Here is a 15,400-nt window from a genome sequence, read left to right as displayed (position 1 = left end):
GAAGTTTATGTCAGTGATGTCATGTTAGTGTGAAATAAGAAATATAGTGTCCAGTTCATGACTAATTGTGTACCAGAGCATTCTACACAACCCTCTCATTTATGACAGAGAAAATATTCCCATTGCCAAAAATATCTTTCATTTTTACGACGGAAAAGAGAACGTTTCTTCTATGGACATAAATGTCTGTGCTTCATTTTCCTTCGGCAGATGGCTCTTTCCCGTGAAATGTGTCTGCCACATTTGTCTGCAGCCTTGTAAATTAATGTAGCATTTAAAAGAGAAAACTCTGTGTGCCATATCGGCGGGAACAGAGGACAAACCATTTGCTATAATACATCACAGGGAGCTGACTTTCCTGAGACAACACCAGTGACCACTGAATACAGCATAAGATCCCTTTGGGTTTCTTCCTGAGGATTCTGGGATCGTCTTTTGGGTACTGAGAACCATTCAAAATTCCTGAGCCCAAGCACTTTGAAACTTCACATTAGGACAATTCTAAGGCAGTCAGTTGAGCGTAAGATAGATAGTAAGTTTAATAAATATTAAATCTAAACTTCGGCATGAGCAAATACTGTCTAAATATAAGAGGCATGTGTATTCTGACTTGAATCTTGGTGAGCTTTGTGTATTTCTTCCAGATCTATGTAGTAATCAAGTGGGAGACTTGGAGCTTTTTCTAACAAAGACCGGTCACTGCTGCTCTTTCTTCTTGTGCATGCTGACTGGTCTTGTCTCCGCCCCTTTCTGTAGTTTTCAGCATGCAGCCTGTAATGGGTGGGACTGCACAGTACAGCACAGTCATGATGCCACTGCTACTCTTACATGGTTATATTTTGGTTTGCTATGGCATTTAGTGCACCCAAAGTGAATTTATATCCTTTTTTGGCTATTTAGAAAAATATTTAAATATTTAAATGAATGTTTTTGTGCCCAGATTCAGTTAATGCATATCTAAGAACAAAAATGTAATATATTCCCGCTTACCAGTCCCTAAATTATATGGCTTCATTTGTTTTCTTTTTTCAGGCTTTTTACCTTCATTTTCACCTGACATTCCTGCCAGTAGTACACTTCCTATCCTAGGATGACTACACTCACACACTATACTGTGTGTCCATAGAGCAAAAGGTTGTCACCCTAGGAATGGAAGCAAATTAGAACTACGTCCTTGGATTCTTCTGCATTCTTATCAGTAAGGATTATTCTCTACAGGCTGCAGAACACCTCCTCCCTATGTTATGGAAGGTAGCGGGATGGAGAGCTGCTCTGTAGTCCACACTGGGAACAATGCTTACTGATAAGAGCACATAAGACTATGCAGGAAGTCATCAGGTCACTGGATTTCTGGCAGGCTCAACAGGCATTTTTTGCACTTTTTTAGCAAACGCTAATCCAAAAAGGAGCATATAGAAGGCCATTGTTACAGTTTACATACATTTTATTATACTGAAGACCAAGTATCAAAAGGTGCCTGTAAGCACTTCTATAATAAATTCAATGCACCTTGGGAATTCTTGTAGAGCAAAGCCACCAACAGAATTGTTACACCCGACACCATTCCAGTAGGGTTGGATGCCTATGGCTCTTCCATCACCATGTGGTTCTATCCACTGGCCCATTGTTATGTAGGGGCCAAAGCATGGAACCACAGTGAGGACGCAGCCATCCTACAGACACAGAAGAATGTTCCATGGGGAAATCATGCTAATGCTGCCAAATTTGGCCTGGGCATCTAGTCTTCAATGACCCCTGGCCATGAAAGTGTTAAAGACGAGATTCTTTTCTGCCACACTGTTATTTCCAGGACCACCTTAATGAAACGAAATAAAACTCTTGCTCTAAGCTGACTGCAAACATAAATCCTAGACACTTCTATAAAACCTCATTGGCCCTAATTAATGATCTTTCCTCCCCAAATTATAAAAATCCAACAAACACTTAAAGTTTAATTGAAAGGCTCTTAAAAATATTATTTTGTAATGGCGTTTTGAATGGTCACTGGGGGAGGGGGAGGGGGATTTTAGCTTATGACATAAAGCCAGTATTTATTAATCATTTAAAGACTTGTTTATTTGGGTGTTACCCGAGAAACTTGGCAGGGGTACAGCACGCTGCTTTTCCGGAACAAAGATTCCTCTGTGGCCAAGAGCCGAGCCACATTCCGCCAACTGGCCCCGCAAGGTGTCTGCCAGTGTTTGCTTTTGCCACTTGACTTGTTAGCCAACAAGGAAAATAAAAGTCAACATTCCACCAGGAAAATGGATCATGTATTTACATTTTGTTACAGCAGCCCTGTACCCCAATCTTATCTTAAAGTGTATTTTAGAAAACCCCTCCGTATGTTTGTGATGTGTTCCCATCCACGCAGCATACTGAAAAACTATGTTTAAAAAAATATTTATTACCTTTCTGGTTGTTTCTTTGTGGCAGGATTGTACACAGGACTGCAGGCTACTCTGACATACAATGCAGAATCCAAGCCTAACATTTTTTTAACCCTTTGTTAGGACAGACTGTTCAAATCTAGTTTACAAGTGATAGGTATCTGCCAGCACAGTATACACAGGGTTAATTATGGTAACCAATAACTCCACAGCCTCCTCCTTAACACTATACAGGGGAAAAGAAAGGTAGGATTTTAGGTAAGTACGACTTACAAAATGCAAGCAGCATGTTTTATATTTTTTTTTATGTATGTTATGTGAATGAGAACAAATATAAAGTAGGCGTTATGCCAATTTGTCATCCGCAAAAGTGGAAAGACACTTTAAATATATAAAAACAGCCTTGCCCGGATCGACAAATAAAAAATAATATAAAGATGAAATACCTTTTGTAGGCAAATTGCTGGGCTCACCCTGGTGCAGGTTAATGACCAAATCATAGGCATTCCGTCATGTGAGCCATGTTGAGTAGGAGAATCACAGTCCAGATTGGCTGGGGCTCCTTCTTCAGCAGAAATCACATGATTAAATGCCTTGGATTTTGATCACATGAGCAAGGCATGTGAAAAAATGTGAACCTTTCTATAGCGCTATTGGGTCAACTTATAAATAATTTGTTTGCCCCGCAAACATCTATGAATGATCGTCCTGTGTGAAGTCATGCACAAAAGAAAGGTTCTTAGTTTTTTTCCTTTACAAGTGTAATTAAAGGAGAACTATGAAGTGAGTGATTTTCACTTATACCAGACAATTTATAACACAGCGCCAGTGGCTAAAGTCCAGGAAACTTTTTAAAAAGTTTTTACGCAATGGAGGCGCTCTCTGTGTTTTGATTTTCACTTATCCTCATAGTGAGAGCCGACCTGTGACAAAGAAGCTGTCACAGTTCTGCTCTATCGATCGGGAAGTGAGCGGAAACATGCACCGATCTGCTCACTTCCCGATCATCTCCCTGCAGTGAGCGGTAACTGTCAGTCACCGCTCCCTGCAGGGATTCCTCCCTCTTTGTCCTCTCCGATCCTCCAGCGCTGAGTGGAGGAACGGATGGTGAGGGGGTGGGTACAGCTGGCTCTGCCTATAGATAGGCAGAGCCCGCTGTCTCTCACTCAGCTGGGTGGAACCAGATTAGTATTGTCGAGATCCGTCCCGGCTGTGGTGATTTCAGTATATCGTGGGCAATAGCTCGCTATATACTGAGCTTTGGTTCATGGGAGGAGCTTAGTATATGTCCTCCCGTGACCCTAAAGAGAACTATGGGGAAAAACACTTACCCCATAGTTCTCTTTCAAATTTGAATGTTCTGATTGTAACATCACATTGTGGCCACTAGATGGTGCTAAAGGAGCCTATGAAATTGGTATTGTTTTCTATGCTCCCCAGTTCTATCTAGTGGCCATTGGAATTTAATTACACTTGAAAAGGAAAAATTGAAGAGCATTCATTAGTGCATATATTCACACAAGGTGAACATTTACAGATATTTTCAGGGCAAACTGCCCTGCTATATTTTTATAAATCAACTCATTTGTGCGTCTATCTCATGAAGTCTTTTAACCTTGCTTTAAAGATACACTGTCACTTTGCCCAGCCAGTGTAAATGTATGTTTTAGAACAGTAAACATATTGTGTTGACGGTACAGTACCTCACTCTGAAGCTGGGAGACTTGTTTTGCGAAGGCAATGTCTAATGTTGCCGGCATCTGCTTGTACAGGGGGTTGGACAATCCTTTCTTTCCAGCTTCTTTGTACTTTGCCTTGGTGGGGTAAAAAAATGAATGGTGAGATTTTACAGAAGCTGCAAAGATTTAGACTGAAAGAGATGAACACTGCACATCAGTCAATTGTTGAGCAAGCATTTAGGTACCTTGTGTATTGATATGATTGTTAGTTTGCCCTCTGAACACTACTACAAAGCCTAAAGCACTTCTAGCAAATTTTGCATGAAATTGTATCTAAGCCTATAAAGACCAAAGGGTGTTATTCACAAAACTGCCAAAGGCAGCCGAGTGATTAACCCAGCCGAAGTGAAGTGAGCCGAACAACGTTCGGCTATTCACTGCGGCTCAGTACGCCTGATTTCACCTGTACATCGGCTGAAATCAGCCGTACTTCGGCTGCACTTCAGTCAGCCAAACATGCTCTGCAGAAGGACTTCGACTCAGCCGATCCAACATCTGGATCAGCTGAGCCGAAACTCCGGCAGCTCACTGGCTGCCGTTCTCCCCTAGTCACATAGGGGCCGAACGGCAGTGAGTGAATAGCCGAATGCCTCCGAGCGGCATTTGGCTCGGCTATTCTGCTCGGTACCTCCGGGGTACCGAGCAGAATAGCAAATAGTGAAAATAGATTTTTTTTAGAGGTTAAAATTGTTTTACAAATATATATAAATAGTTCAATTAAAAAATAAATAAAGATTTTTTTAAAAAGAAAAAAAACGATTGGGCAGAACTAGCAGTGATATCAATGTAATTTGGGGACGCTTATCTGTCATTACAACTGGGCGGAGCCAGCCGTGAGATCATGGCTGGCTCCGCCCAGCTGTCATTTGGGGGGCGAAAGGCCGGCCTTCGACAGGCCGTTCCCCCCGCTTCGGCTTTCACCTCGGCTCAGTCAAGCTGACGCATTTGCCTTCGGTTCGGCTGAGCTGCTCGGCTGCCTTTGGCTGCTGTACAGGCTATAGTGAATAACAACCCTTCAGTTCGACTGAACTGAAGGGCTCTGGCGGCCGAAGAGAAATACGTGAATAACCCCCCAAAGTGTAATATGTTGCCGCTTTCCAGACCTTAGATGTGCTGGCTGCATTCATGTTTTTCTGGCTTTACTTTATTGTCACCTGGTGATCCTGACAGTAACATATTTCCTGTCCTAGGGAGACAACGCTCACTCGCTGTACTGCATCTATTGAGGAACAGCATTGTCACCCTAGAACACTCAAAACATAGGAAGGAAGTGTTTTGTGAGATAGCTAGATAGCTGGGAACTAGACTTGTGCGCCGTCAAAAAAATCGTTTTGTTTCGTTTCGGAATATCCGAATATTTCAGAATTCGGATTCGTACGAAATACGGATTTTCGTTAGTTTCGGCACATTTTTGTAACTTTACGAACATTCGTTATGATGAAGTTAAAAAGCAAAAATACCCTTTGTTAATATTGGAGTCAATGTGGTAGTTGTTTTTTTTTATCCGAAATACGAATTCCGTTAACGGATTCCGGATCCGAATTTCGTATTTTGGATTTAAAAAAAACGAATCAACTCCAATATTAACAAAGGTATTTTGCTTTTTAACTTCAATATAACGAATGTTCGTAACGGAACGAAATTCCGTTAATGGAATTTCGTATTTCCTGCCTGTATTCATTGTAATGCAACTCTCAGCAGCAGAAGAGAAAACCTCTGATTGGTCTACCAAACGAAATACGAATTCCGTTAACGGATTCCGGATCTGAATTTCGGATTAAAAAAAAACTACCATCAACTCCAATATATTAACAAGGCAAGGTATTTTGCTTTTTAACTTCAATATAACGAATGTTCGTAACGGAATTTCGTATTTCCTGCGGATCCGTATTTCGGATTGAAAAAAAAAATCTTGTCATGTTGTTCAACCTCATTTACAGGGGTAATATTAGTTCCCGTTTCAAAGAAATTCGGATACGAAATTCGTTAACGGAATTTCGTATTTCGGATATAATTCGGAAACTGCAATTCGGATTTTCGGATGCTTCCGAATTTATGAATTTCAGGAAAATTTGTACGAATTTCGATTCGTAACGAAACGAATCGCACATGTCTACTGGGAACTAGGGCCGTCTTTAATATTGATTGGGCCCTGGGCAAACATTTATGTTTGCACTTATTAAACAAAGAGTTTTCTATTGTGTATTAAGCAGACCAAAGGAAAAAAATAAGGGAAGTTCATTAGTAGGGTTTGCATACACTTTAACCCCTTCATGACTGAGGCCCTTTTTTCTTCGCCTATGGCCAATTTTGGCTGCGGTAGTTTTCTGCGATTTCGCGGGCGTGCGCAATTTTAAAGGTTGACATGTTTAGTGTCTATTTACCCGACGTGACCCCGTCTTTTATATTGTACCAAAAAATTGGGGTAAAAATAAATGTTTAATAAAATTTTATAGGGAAACATGTTTTTTTTCAAAATGTATGGTACTTTTTTTGTTATATAGTAAAAAATAAAAACCCCATTGGTGAATAAAAACCACCAAAAGAAAGCTCTATCTGTCCCCAAAAAATGGTATGAAAATCGTTTCAGTAAAGTGTTGCATGACAGAATAAACATCAGTCAAAGTACCGCAGCACTGAATACTGAAAAATGGCCTGGCCAGGAAGGGGGTGAAACACTATGGCCTTTAAGTGGTTAAAAGCAGGAATTTCTGGTTTGCATATATTGCAATTCACATTCAAACAAATGGTTCCAAAGTAATCCTCAGACCAGTTCCTATTCTACAAGCAAAACAAATTATTTTTTACTTGTACATATAGTCCATAGTACATATTGTCCTTAAAGCTCATCTCCTTATAAAGCACAAGCAGTGATATTGAACTCCTGTAACAAGACCACAAGCAATATGTAACTAAGATAGAAAATATTGTCAAACACATAATGAAAGTCTGTTTGCTGTATAACGGGAAGGCAGATGATTTGGACATGCTACATTAAATGAGACTGTGACTAAGGAACAGCAAGAAAATGAAATAAAAAGCCTTGTTCATGCATGACATTGTTTTCTGGTATAATAAACGTAAACCCCACATTACACAAAACTCATCTCGCTATTAAAGCAGAACTCCGCAAAGCACTAATTCTATCTAGATCATTTTTTTGCCACCAGAAGATGTTTTTTTGGACATCATGACTGTATGGTAAAGGAGCATTGCAGTATAGTTGACTCGTCTGTAATCAAAAAACCACACAAAGCAGCTTTCTGACAGATTCATAGGTTGGGTATTCTTTTTAAGCAACTTAAAAAGGCTCCACTCCTCACCTTTATTCAGGGGGGACTGAGAACCTTTATGCAGGGGGGACTGAGAACCTTTATGCAGGGGGGACTGAGAACCTTTATGCAGGGGGGACTGACAAACCTTTATGTAGGGGAGGACTGAGAACCTTTATACAAGGGAGGACTGAGGACCTTTAGGCAGGGGAGGACGGAAGACCTTTATGCAAGGGAGGACTGAGGACCCTTATGCAAGGGAGGACTGAGAACCTTTTCTGCAGGGAAAGAATGAGAACCTTTATGCAGGGGGGACTGAGAACCTTTATGCAGGTGAGGACTGAGGACCTTTATGCAGGGGAGGACTGAGAACCTTTATGCAGGGGAGGACTGAGAACCTTTATGCAGGGGAGGACTGAGAACCTTTATACATGGGAGGACTGAGGACCCTTATGCAGGGCAGCACTGAGAACCTTTAAGCAGGGGAGAACAGAGAACCCTTATGCAGGGGAGAACTGAGGACCCGTATGCAAGGGAGGACTGAGAACCTTTTCTGCAGGGAATCATATGTACTATTCAAAAGTGCCATGGCTGTGTCTGATGTGCTACAGTGATTGGTGGGCATGGCCAAAGAGTCATCCTAAAGGACATGGTTTATTGTGGCACACCTTTTCACAACTTCCATCATCAGCCTCCTTTGTGGCTCATGGCATTAGGCAACAGCGACTCAAAAGGAGGCCGGAGCTGGAAGCCTTCCCTGCCAGATCCTGCGATTGCTGGTCTGGAAAAGCTATTTAATGGCCAGCATGTGCCACATTCAGACAGGCGTACACATCTGTACAGCATGCACACCTGTAAGACCCGATCTTGGAAGGGACAGTGCTGCGTGTAATTGTGCACAGCAGCCTGTTCTTCCCTAAGGGAGGACATGGTGAACACAATTACGCACACCCTAACCTGCACATCTGTGAGGGTCTGGAAGTCCACGCTTGGATACACACTGTCTGATGAAAGGTTACCTATGACCAGTACTTAGGCAATAAAAAAGCTGAACATGTTCTCTTTAAGTTTCATATTGCTGTCATCAACCAGCATATAGTAAGTAATATAATGATCCCTGCCCACCATCATCGCGCCTTAAAATCAATTACTCGACTCTGCAAGAGATAGTGTTCAAATTCTGAACGCATCGGTGCTATTACTAAAACGACCAGCAGTTGTTCAGCATAAATCAGAATTATGTGCCGCTCATATGGCCACCATTGTCCGGTGTGTGTGGCCTAGTCTACATTTTCCATGGACAGCTGACTCTAAAATATATGTCAACAGCATCATAATTTTTATTAGATCCAATATATAATTTGTTTCCTTGACGCACAGCTGCACCTGCTCAGCAAATTAAGCTTTTTTATTGATTTGATCATATCATGAAATACAAACCTCTTAGTAACACAAGGCATCTTAGTGACAGACAAAATTTACGTTGCAGATACGGAATGAATCACACACGCTACAAGTTACACATTTCTCCTTTGTTTGTGGCACAAATAAGACTATTATACTCGAGGACATATTGTAATGGATATTTTATAAGGTGGAACATTAGCAGACAAGCATGTATGCAGCTGTGGGGACTTGGCTTTTATTCCTCTGTATCACTAAGAAACAATTGACTGATTTATTGGGGCAAATATATACGTGACTCTGCGCAATCACTTCAATGAAGCTGTCAATGTAGTTCTGAAAGAGCCAATAGATTTAAAATACAAGCCGGCTTATAAGAGAAAAGCTCCATATGATCCTTGGTGATATGTATGTAAGTAATAGCAAGGAAAGGTATAATGCAAACATAGACAACTTCCAGTCAAGTAAGCCCTGATGAAGGGTTTTGTGCAAAGACATCTGCAGGACTTGAATTTATTTTATCCTGCAATTGGGTTGATTTGCGACAGGAGTAGTGGCTGTTCACCTAGCAAATGTTCACAGAATACAAGGCACTCTGTGAGTGGAGGGCGATAGGAGGTGGCTGGGATGCGACACAATAAGTTATCCTCCAATCACAGAACGGCTTGTATTCTGTGAGAAGAATACAAGGTTCTTTGTGAATGGAGGAAGAGAGAGGAGGGGTGGGGATGTGACATGATCTCTTATCCTCCAAATACAGAATGCCGTGTATACCGTGAGAAAAATGCAAGGCTCTTTGTGAATGGAGGAAGAGACAGGAGGGGGGGGGATGTGACATGATCTCTTATCCTCCAAATACAGAACGCCTTGTATACCGTGAGAAAAATACAAGGCTCTTTGTGAATGGAGGAAGAGACAGGAGGGGTGGGGATGTGACATGATCTCTTATCCTCCAAATACAGAACGCCTTGTATACCGTAAGAAAAATACAAGGCTCTTTGTGAATGGAGGAAGAGAGAGGAGGGGTGGGGATGTGACATGATCTCTTATCCTCCAATTACAGAACGTCTTGCATTCTGTGAGAATGGAGGAGGAGAGAGGAGGGGTGGGGATGCAACATGATCTCTTATCCTCCAATCACAGAGCACCTTGTATTCGATGAGAAAAATACAAGGCATTTTGTGAATGGAAGAGGAGAGAGGAGGGGCGGAGAAGTGACATGAGCTCTCATCCTACAATCATAAAATGCCTTGTATACTGTGAGAAGAATTCAAATCTTTTTGTTAATAGAGGATGGGTGGAGGGGGTGGGAATGTGACATGATCTCTTATCCTCCAATCATAAAAGAACCTGTATTCTGTGGGAAAAATACAAGTCTTTTTGTTAATATAGGATGAGCAGAGCGGGAAGGGATACAACATGATCTCTGATCCTCCAATCACAGAATGCCTTGTATTCTGTAAAAAAAATACAAGGCTTTTTGTGAAAGGAAGAGGAGAGAGGAGGGGGCGGGGATGTGACTTAAGCCCTACTGTAGCTGCATCCCACTCCCCCACACCACTCAGAAGCCCAGCGCTTTGTACTGGATCTGGCATACTGCAACATATGATTTTATGCTATACAACAGTCCTCCACATATTGCACACATTATTAGTGATAACGTACATAACTAGAACAGGATGTAAATTAAAGTGTTTTCCTGGAGTTCAGCTTTAATCATATTCACCAGCATTGATTTAGCACAGTGAACAGCCTCCTTTAGTAAATCAGCCACTACAAAGGGTCTATTTATAAACAATGGCAAAACGGAATGTTCTTAATATATTTTCTTTTTAGGTCAGTTGTGTTTGATATAATAGCGCATTATGGTCACTAGATGGAGCTGAGGAGCAGAGGAAGTTAATACTTATTTCCTCCGCTCCTCTGCTCCATCTAGTGGCCATAAGGCAGTATTACATTACAATACAATACATTCCACCTGAAAAGAAAATATGTGAAGAAAGTTTGTGTTCTCCATTATTCGCACAAAATGCGAGTTCACAGATATTCACAGCATGAAGGGCCCTGCAAATTCAATATAGAAATACACATTTTTTTTTTTTACTACAGATGCCCTTAAAAGCATTTGTAAATGCAAGTAACTAATGTATCATGGTCTGTTTAATAAACACTTCAATAGTGTTTTGTTATATCTGTTTGATAAATGCAAACAAATACCTGTTGATCCTGCCAGAAATCTTGTCAGTTGATAGCATCCTGTGGTGACTACTATCAGGTACATTGTTCTCTGATGACTACAAAACTGTGCCTTGTATGTACTGTATTTATTTATTAAAGGCATATATATAGCACCGACACAGCGACATAGCGCTTTACTAAAACCGGTAGAGAATGTAAATATCCCCAGTAGGGACATAGCCAACTGGATAGATGTTTTACCCATTTCTTTCCACTTCAGACACACAAATACCAGAGCTTTCAGCCAATGTTGCACACAGGGGGTTAAGCTGAAGGGCGAGCATTCATGCAAATGAACAGAGCTTGACATACCTCTGAGATGGAGTCTGTGACGGCTTTCAGTTTTGCGGTGTCAGGGACAAACTCATTCTTGCCTTTGGATTTTTTATGTTTCTCTTTATAGCTTATCTATAAAAGAAAGACGCGGTCATTTTTAGCAGTGAGCCTGAAATCGGTTGTAATTATTATTAGTCATTACATATATTATTACAGCACCATCAATTTACACAGTGCTTTATACATACTAATTATTGACATCAGTCCCTGCCCTCAGGGCCGGTTCACACCATAAACAGGAAGGGGCGTGACGGTGCGCTGAGGTCAATGGCACAGGAGCCACGTCCCCCTGCTCACAGTGCGATCGCCCAGCATCAGAACGTGTGGCACATCAGTGCCTACGTTCCGTGAGATCTGCAAAAATGCTGCAAGCAATGAAATCACATACAATTATTGCTGCTTCTTTATGTTTAAACGTTTTAGTTTCCTGCAAAATCAGCTGGTCCACCTGAGCACTGGCCCTGATATCCTGTTTTAGGGTGACTCCTTTTCCTAGCAGGGTCCTATGGTGCCACCCTTGTGTGTGCTAGTAAGCTGTGTGTGTCTCCACAAATACACAGGGAAAGTGCACCCATGCTCCCCACTCCTCCTTCATTCCCCTCCCTCTTCCCTTCTTCACACTAGAAGGGAGAAATTCTGCAGACTGTGCGGTCCCTTGTGATCTTGTACTGGACAGGAGGTTCAGAGAAGCGGAGCTGAGAGAGTTGGAGCTGTTCCGAACCATGATGACTGTATGTGTTTGGGCAAAAATGTCATGAAACGCTTTGTTGGGCAATGTATATTTGTTTTATCTGCTGGATTCATTATTTTAAAAAATGTTTAAAAGTTTTAATACTACTTTAACCTATCTTCATGTCTGTGGATTGTGGGAGGAAACCAGGGCAGGCACAAGGAGTACATGCAAACTCCATGCAGACAGTGTCCTGGCCGAACCTGGATTCAAAACTGGACCCTCAGTGCAGTACAGTAGATGTGCAAACCACTGAGCCATTGTGTTTTGTGAAAGAACAGTCGATACACTATTTGGCCAAACGTCATTGCACACCTGACATTAAACCTCTATGTGTCTGTAATCATCCCATTTTACATTTATTCCACTTTTGGTGACAACCCACAATTTATGATTTTTTTTTGCTTTCAGTGATAATGTTCACCAGGACACATAGAATGGATTAATCTCCCTAAAGGGGACCGCAATAAAAGCCTGACCGGTATTTTAATCCCTCTCCACTCTATCCAAAATTAGTTTTTAAAAAAAAGTTGACTTTGGTTCCAATTAAAAAGTAATATTATTTTAGGGAGGCAAATTAGTCATCACTATTGTCAAGTTAACTGATGTTGCTAAATGTAGCCTGGGCATCTAGACATCAATGGTGCCTGGTCACCAAAGGGTTCATAAGAAATGCTATGTTCAGCAATAGGTTGAACTGAATGCAACTCCATTACTGACCACTAGAGGGGGGAGTTCACAAGGGAAGATGGGAGCTGATAGTTTATTAGAATCCTATGCCTATTGTGCACTGCGCACTCTGCATCCAGCTTTGCATACAGTATCTGATATACGCCATCTACACACAGGCTGAAAGTCATCCTAGGGATGTACATAAACTGCAGGTTTCATCTTCTGTTCCCTGTGCTTACATTATTACTTAATGGATGAATTTCCAGTCCAAATGGCTGTGTTTTCTTCTAAGGAATACAGAGCAAAGATTGTGACTTCCTCCTTCCCCATATGTCTATGGGTCAGTTCATACCCACAAAGGTTTACGGAACACAATACGTTGTTAGAGCTTATTTCATAACTGGTTTTATTTCAGCAGTTATTCAGCAATACAATGATTTTTAACCACTTGCCGTCTGCAGCAAATTCTTAATTTTGCACATATGATCAAATCTGAATTTTTGGCTAAAAAAAATAGCTTAAAACCCCAAAACAAATATATCTTTTCCAGAAGCAGAAACCCTGTAGAATAAAAAAAATGCTAGTTGCATTTTTTTTGTCACAGAATATTTGTGCAAATGTTTATCAAACCAATATTTTTATTAAAAAAATATATTTAAATGAACACAAACAGAACATAATACCCAATTTGTTGGTTAAATATGGGGGGTTTGGTACTGGGTGAATAAATACCTAACATGTCAAGCCTTAAAATTGTGTGCGTCTGTGAAATGGCAAAAACTGCAATACACAAAATTGCCCATAGGCAATGCTTTAAAAGCTTTTACTGCTCATCAGTTTAGTGTTAACAGTGATCAATAGCCGTAGAATGATTGCTCTCACTCCAACATTCGCATTGATATGTAACGTGTGGTGGAATCGTCGTTTTTCGCACGTGGGCGAACCCAATTTTTTTTTTATATATATACTTAACTTGATTGCTATCACATAGAGAGCTAATAAGCCCCCTATGTAATAACATAAATGATGCGACAGGTCCTCTGTTTGGAGACATCAGGGGTCTACTATTAGATGGGGACGAACAGTAATGGCTAATTCACACTGGAATCGGCCGGCACGTATAGCTCCGTGCAGGGCCGTATCGGGCAGCTCCCAGGAAGGACAGGTGCTGCGTGTGATTAATCTCTATGGGACTACGCGGCCGTACGCCCGCCTACGCTCACCCAAACTGCACGTCTGTGCGGGTGCGGGTACTCGTATGCTGACAGGATGGATCCTGTGTGCGTCTGAGCCAGTAAACACGCACCCCTACGGACCTGCACTTAAGGTGAGCGTAGGCGGGGCATATGGCGGCGTAGTCCCATAGAGAAGGACGGGGGCTGCGTACTGATCACACACAGCACCTGTCCTACCCGGGAGCTGCCCGATACGGCCGTGCACGCAGCATGGAGCTGTACGTGCCGGCCGATTCCAATGTGAATGAGGCCTAAAGCACAGCCACTGTGTGGCACTACAAAACGGGATTTAGAATCTGCTTTTGTGATGAGTAGAGATGGCGTCTCCCATGTGCATATAAAATCACAAACTTAGTTCTTAATACACAAATAGATTACCATAAAGTATTTTTACATAATGCAGATCACTTTTACATGTATTTATATATATAAAAAAGAGACATTAAAAAGACTAATTTCCTTTTCCGGCAGCATTTTTACATAACGCTCTATACATCAGAGCTAAATTAGGGACAGCTGTAGAGAAATGCGAGCTGGAGATTTGGGTCAGGAAGAGTCAGGGACTGTAATCAAGGTTTTTGCTTTCATATGAGGCTCTTAAAAAAAAGAAAATGCCTTCTACTCACGTCACTGATCAGTTCGGTGCACTTCTTCGCAAATTCCACATTTCTGTTTTCTAGGACGGGCTTGGGGAAGAACTGCAAAAGTAAACAAAATGGAAGATTACTTTTACCATTAATGAAGGGAATAACATCCAGGAGAAGTCAGACAATTACCCTTTCCTCGCTGTCGCTGTCTTCCGCCGCAGAGTCGATAATGATTGGGATTTTCATCTCTATAGATTGAGTAATGAATAGAGATATCTGCAGGATAAAGCGGCGGAATAGAGGCGCTGCCCTGTGCTGCCGGCTGGGACAATGGGGTTCTGTAATGACTGATGTCTGCTTAGCTGAGCTCAGCTTATCAAGGACTCAGTCCCTACATGGTGCTGGACCGTCTTATCACTGCGGCTCCATGATAGTGAGCAGGACGGGGTAAGTGTCAGCCTGTTAGAATGCAGCCAGTTATTTTTCAACTGACAATTTATATTTAGATGGTCAATGAAAACACAATGGTGTTTTATACAGACCAGGGAGAGCAGAGCCATAGTATAATAAAAAATGCTCCATGGTACCTTTTTACCCCTTGCCCCCACCAAAAAAAAATGAGTGTGCATGCATCATTTGCCTTATTTTAAAGTGACATTAAACACTCAGATTTTTTAACATAAAACAATACTGTAATGTGCGCCTTACTATAATCCATGGTTGTTTCCCTTCTCTTTGCTGTTCTTCCTTTTAAATTTGTATCTGTTCTCATGCTGGGCAGAACTTCTGTTTTGCAG

At 41.4% G+C, this 15,400-nt stretch overlaps 1 protein-coding gene across 1 annotated transcript in view; it reads right to left on the bottom strand.

Moving 5' to 3' along the window:
- Window positions 1–14,849, bottom strand: part of NEBL (nebulette) — a 62,243-nt gene extending 47,394 nt beyond the window's left edge. Inside the window, 4 exon segments of the mRNA XM_018564382.1 lie at window positions 4,094–4,204; window positions 11,356–11,451; window positions 14,643–14,714; window positions 14,793–14,849. Coding sequence (XP_018419884.1) covers window positions 4,094–4,204; window positions 11,356–11,451; window positions 14,643–14,714; window positions 14,793–14,849 — 336 coding nt within the window.
- Window positions 14,850–15,400: the final 551 nt, after the last annotated feature.

Source organism: Nanorana parkeri, unplaced genomic scaffold, assembly GCF_000935625.1.
Source record: "Nanorana parkeri isolate BGI_ZX_2015 unplaced genomic scaffold, ASM93562v1 scaffold23, whole genome shotgun sequence".
In the NCBI taxonomy this organism is placed as follows: domain Eukaryota; kingdom Metazoa; phylum Chordata; class Amphibia; order Anura; family Dicroglossidae; genus Nanorana; species Nanorana parkeri.
Note: the sequence above shows the minus strand (reverse complement) of the source record. Positions and strands in the feature narration are given on the sequence as shown.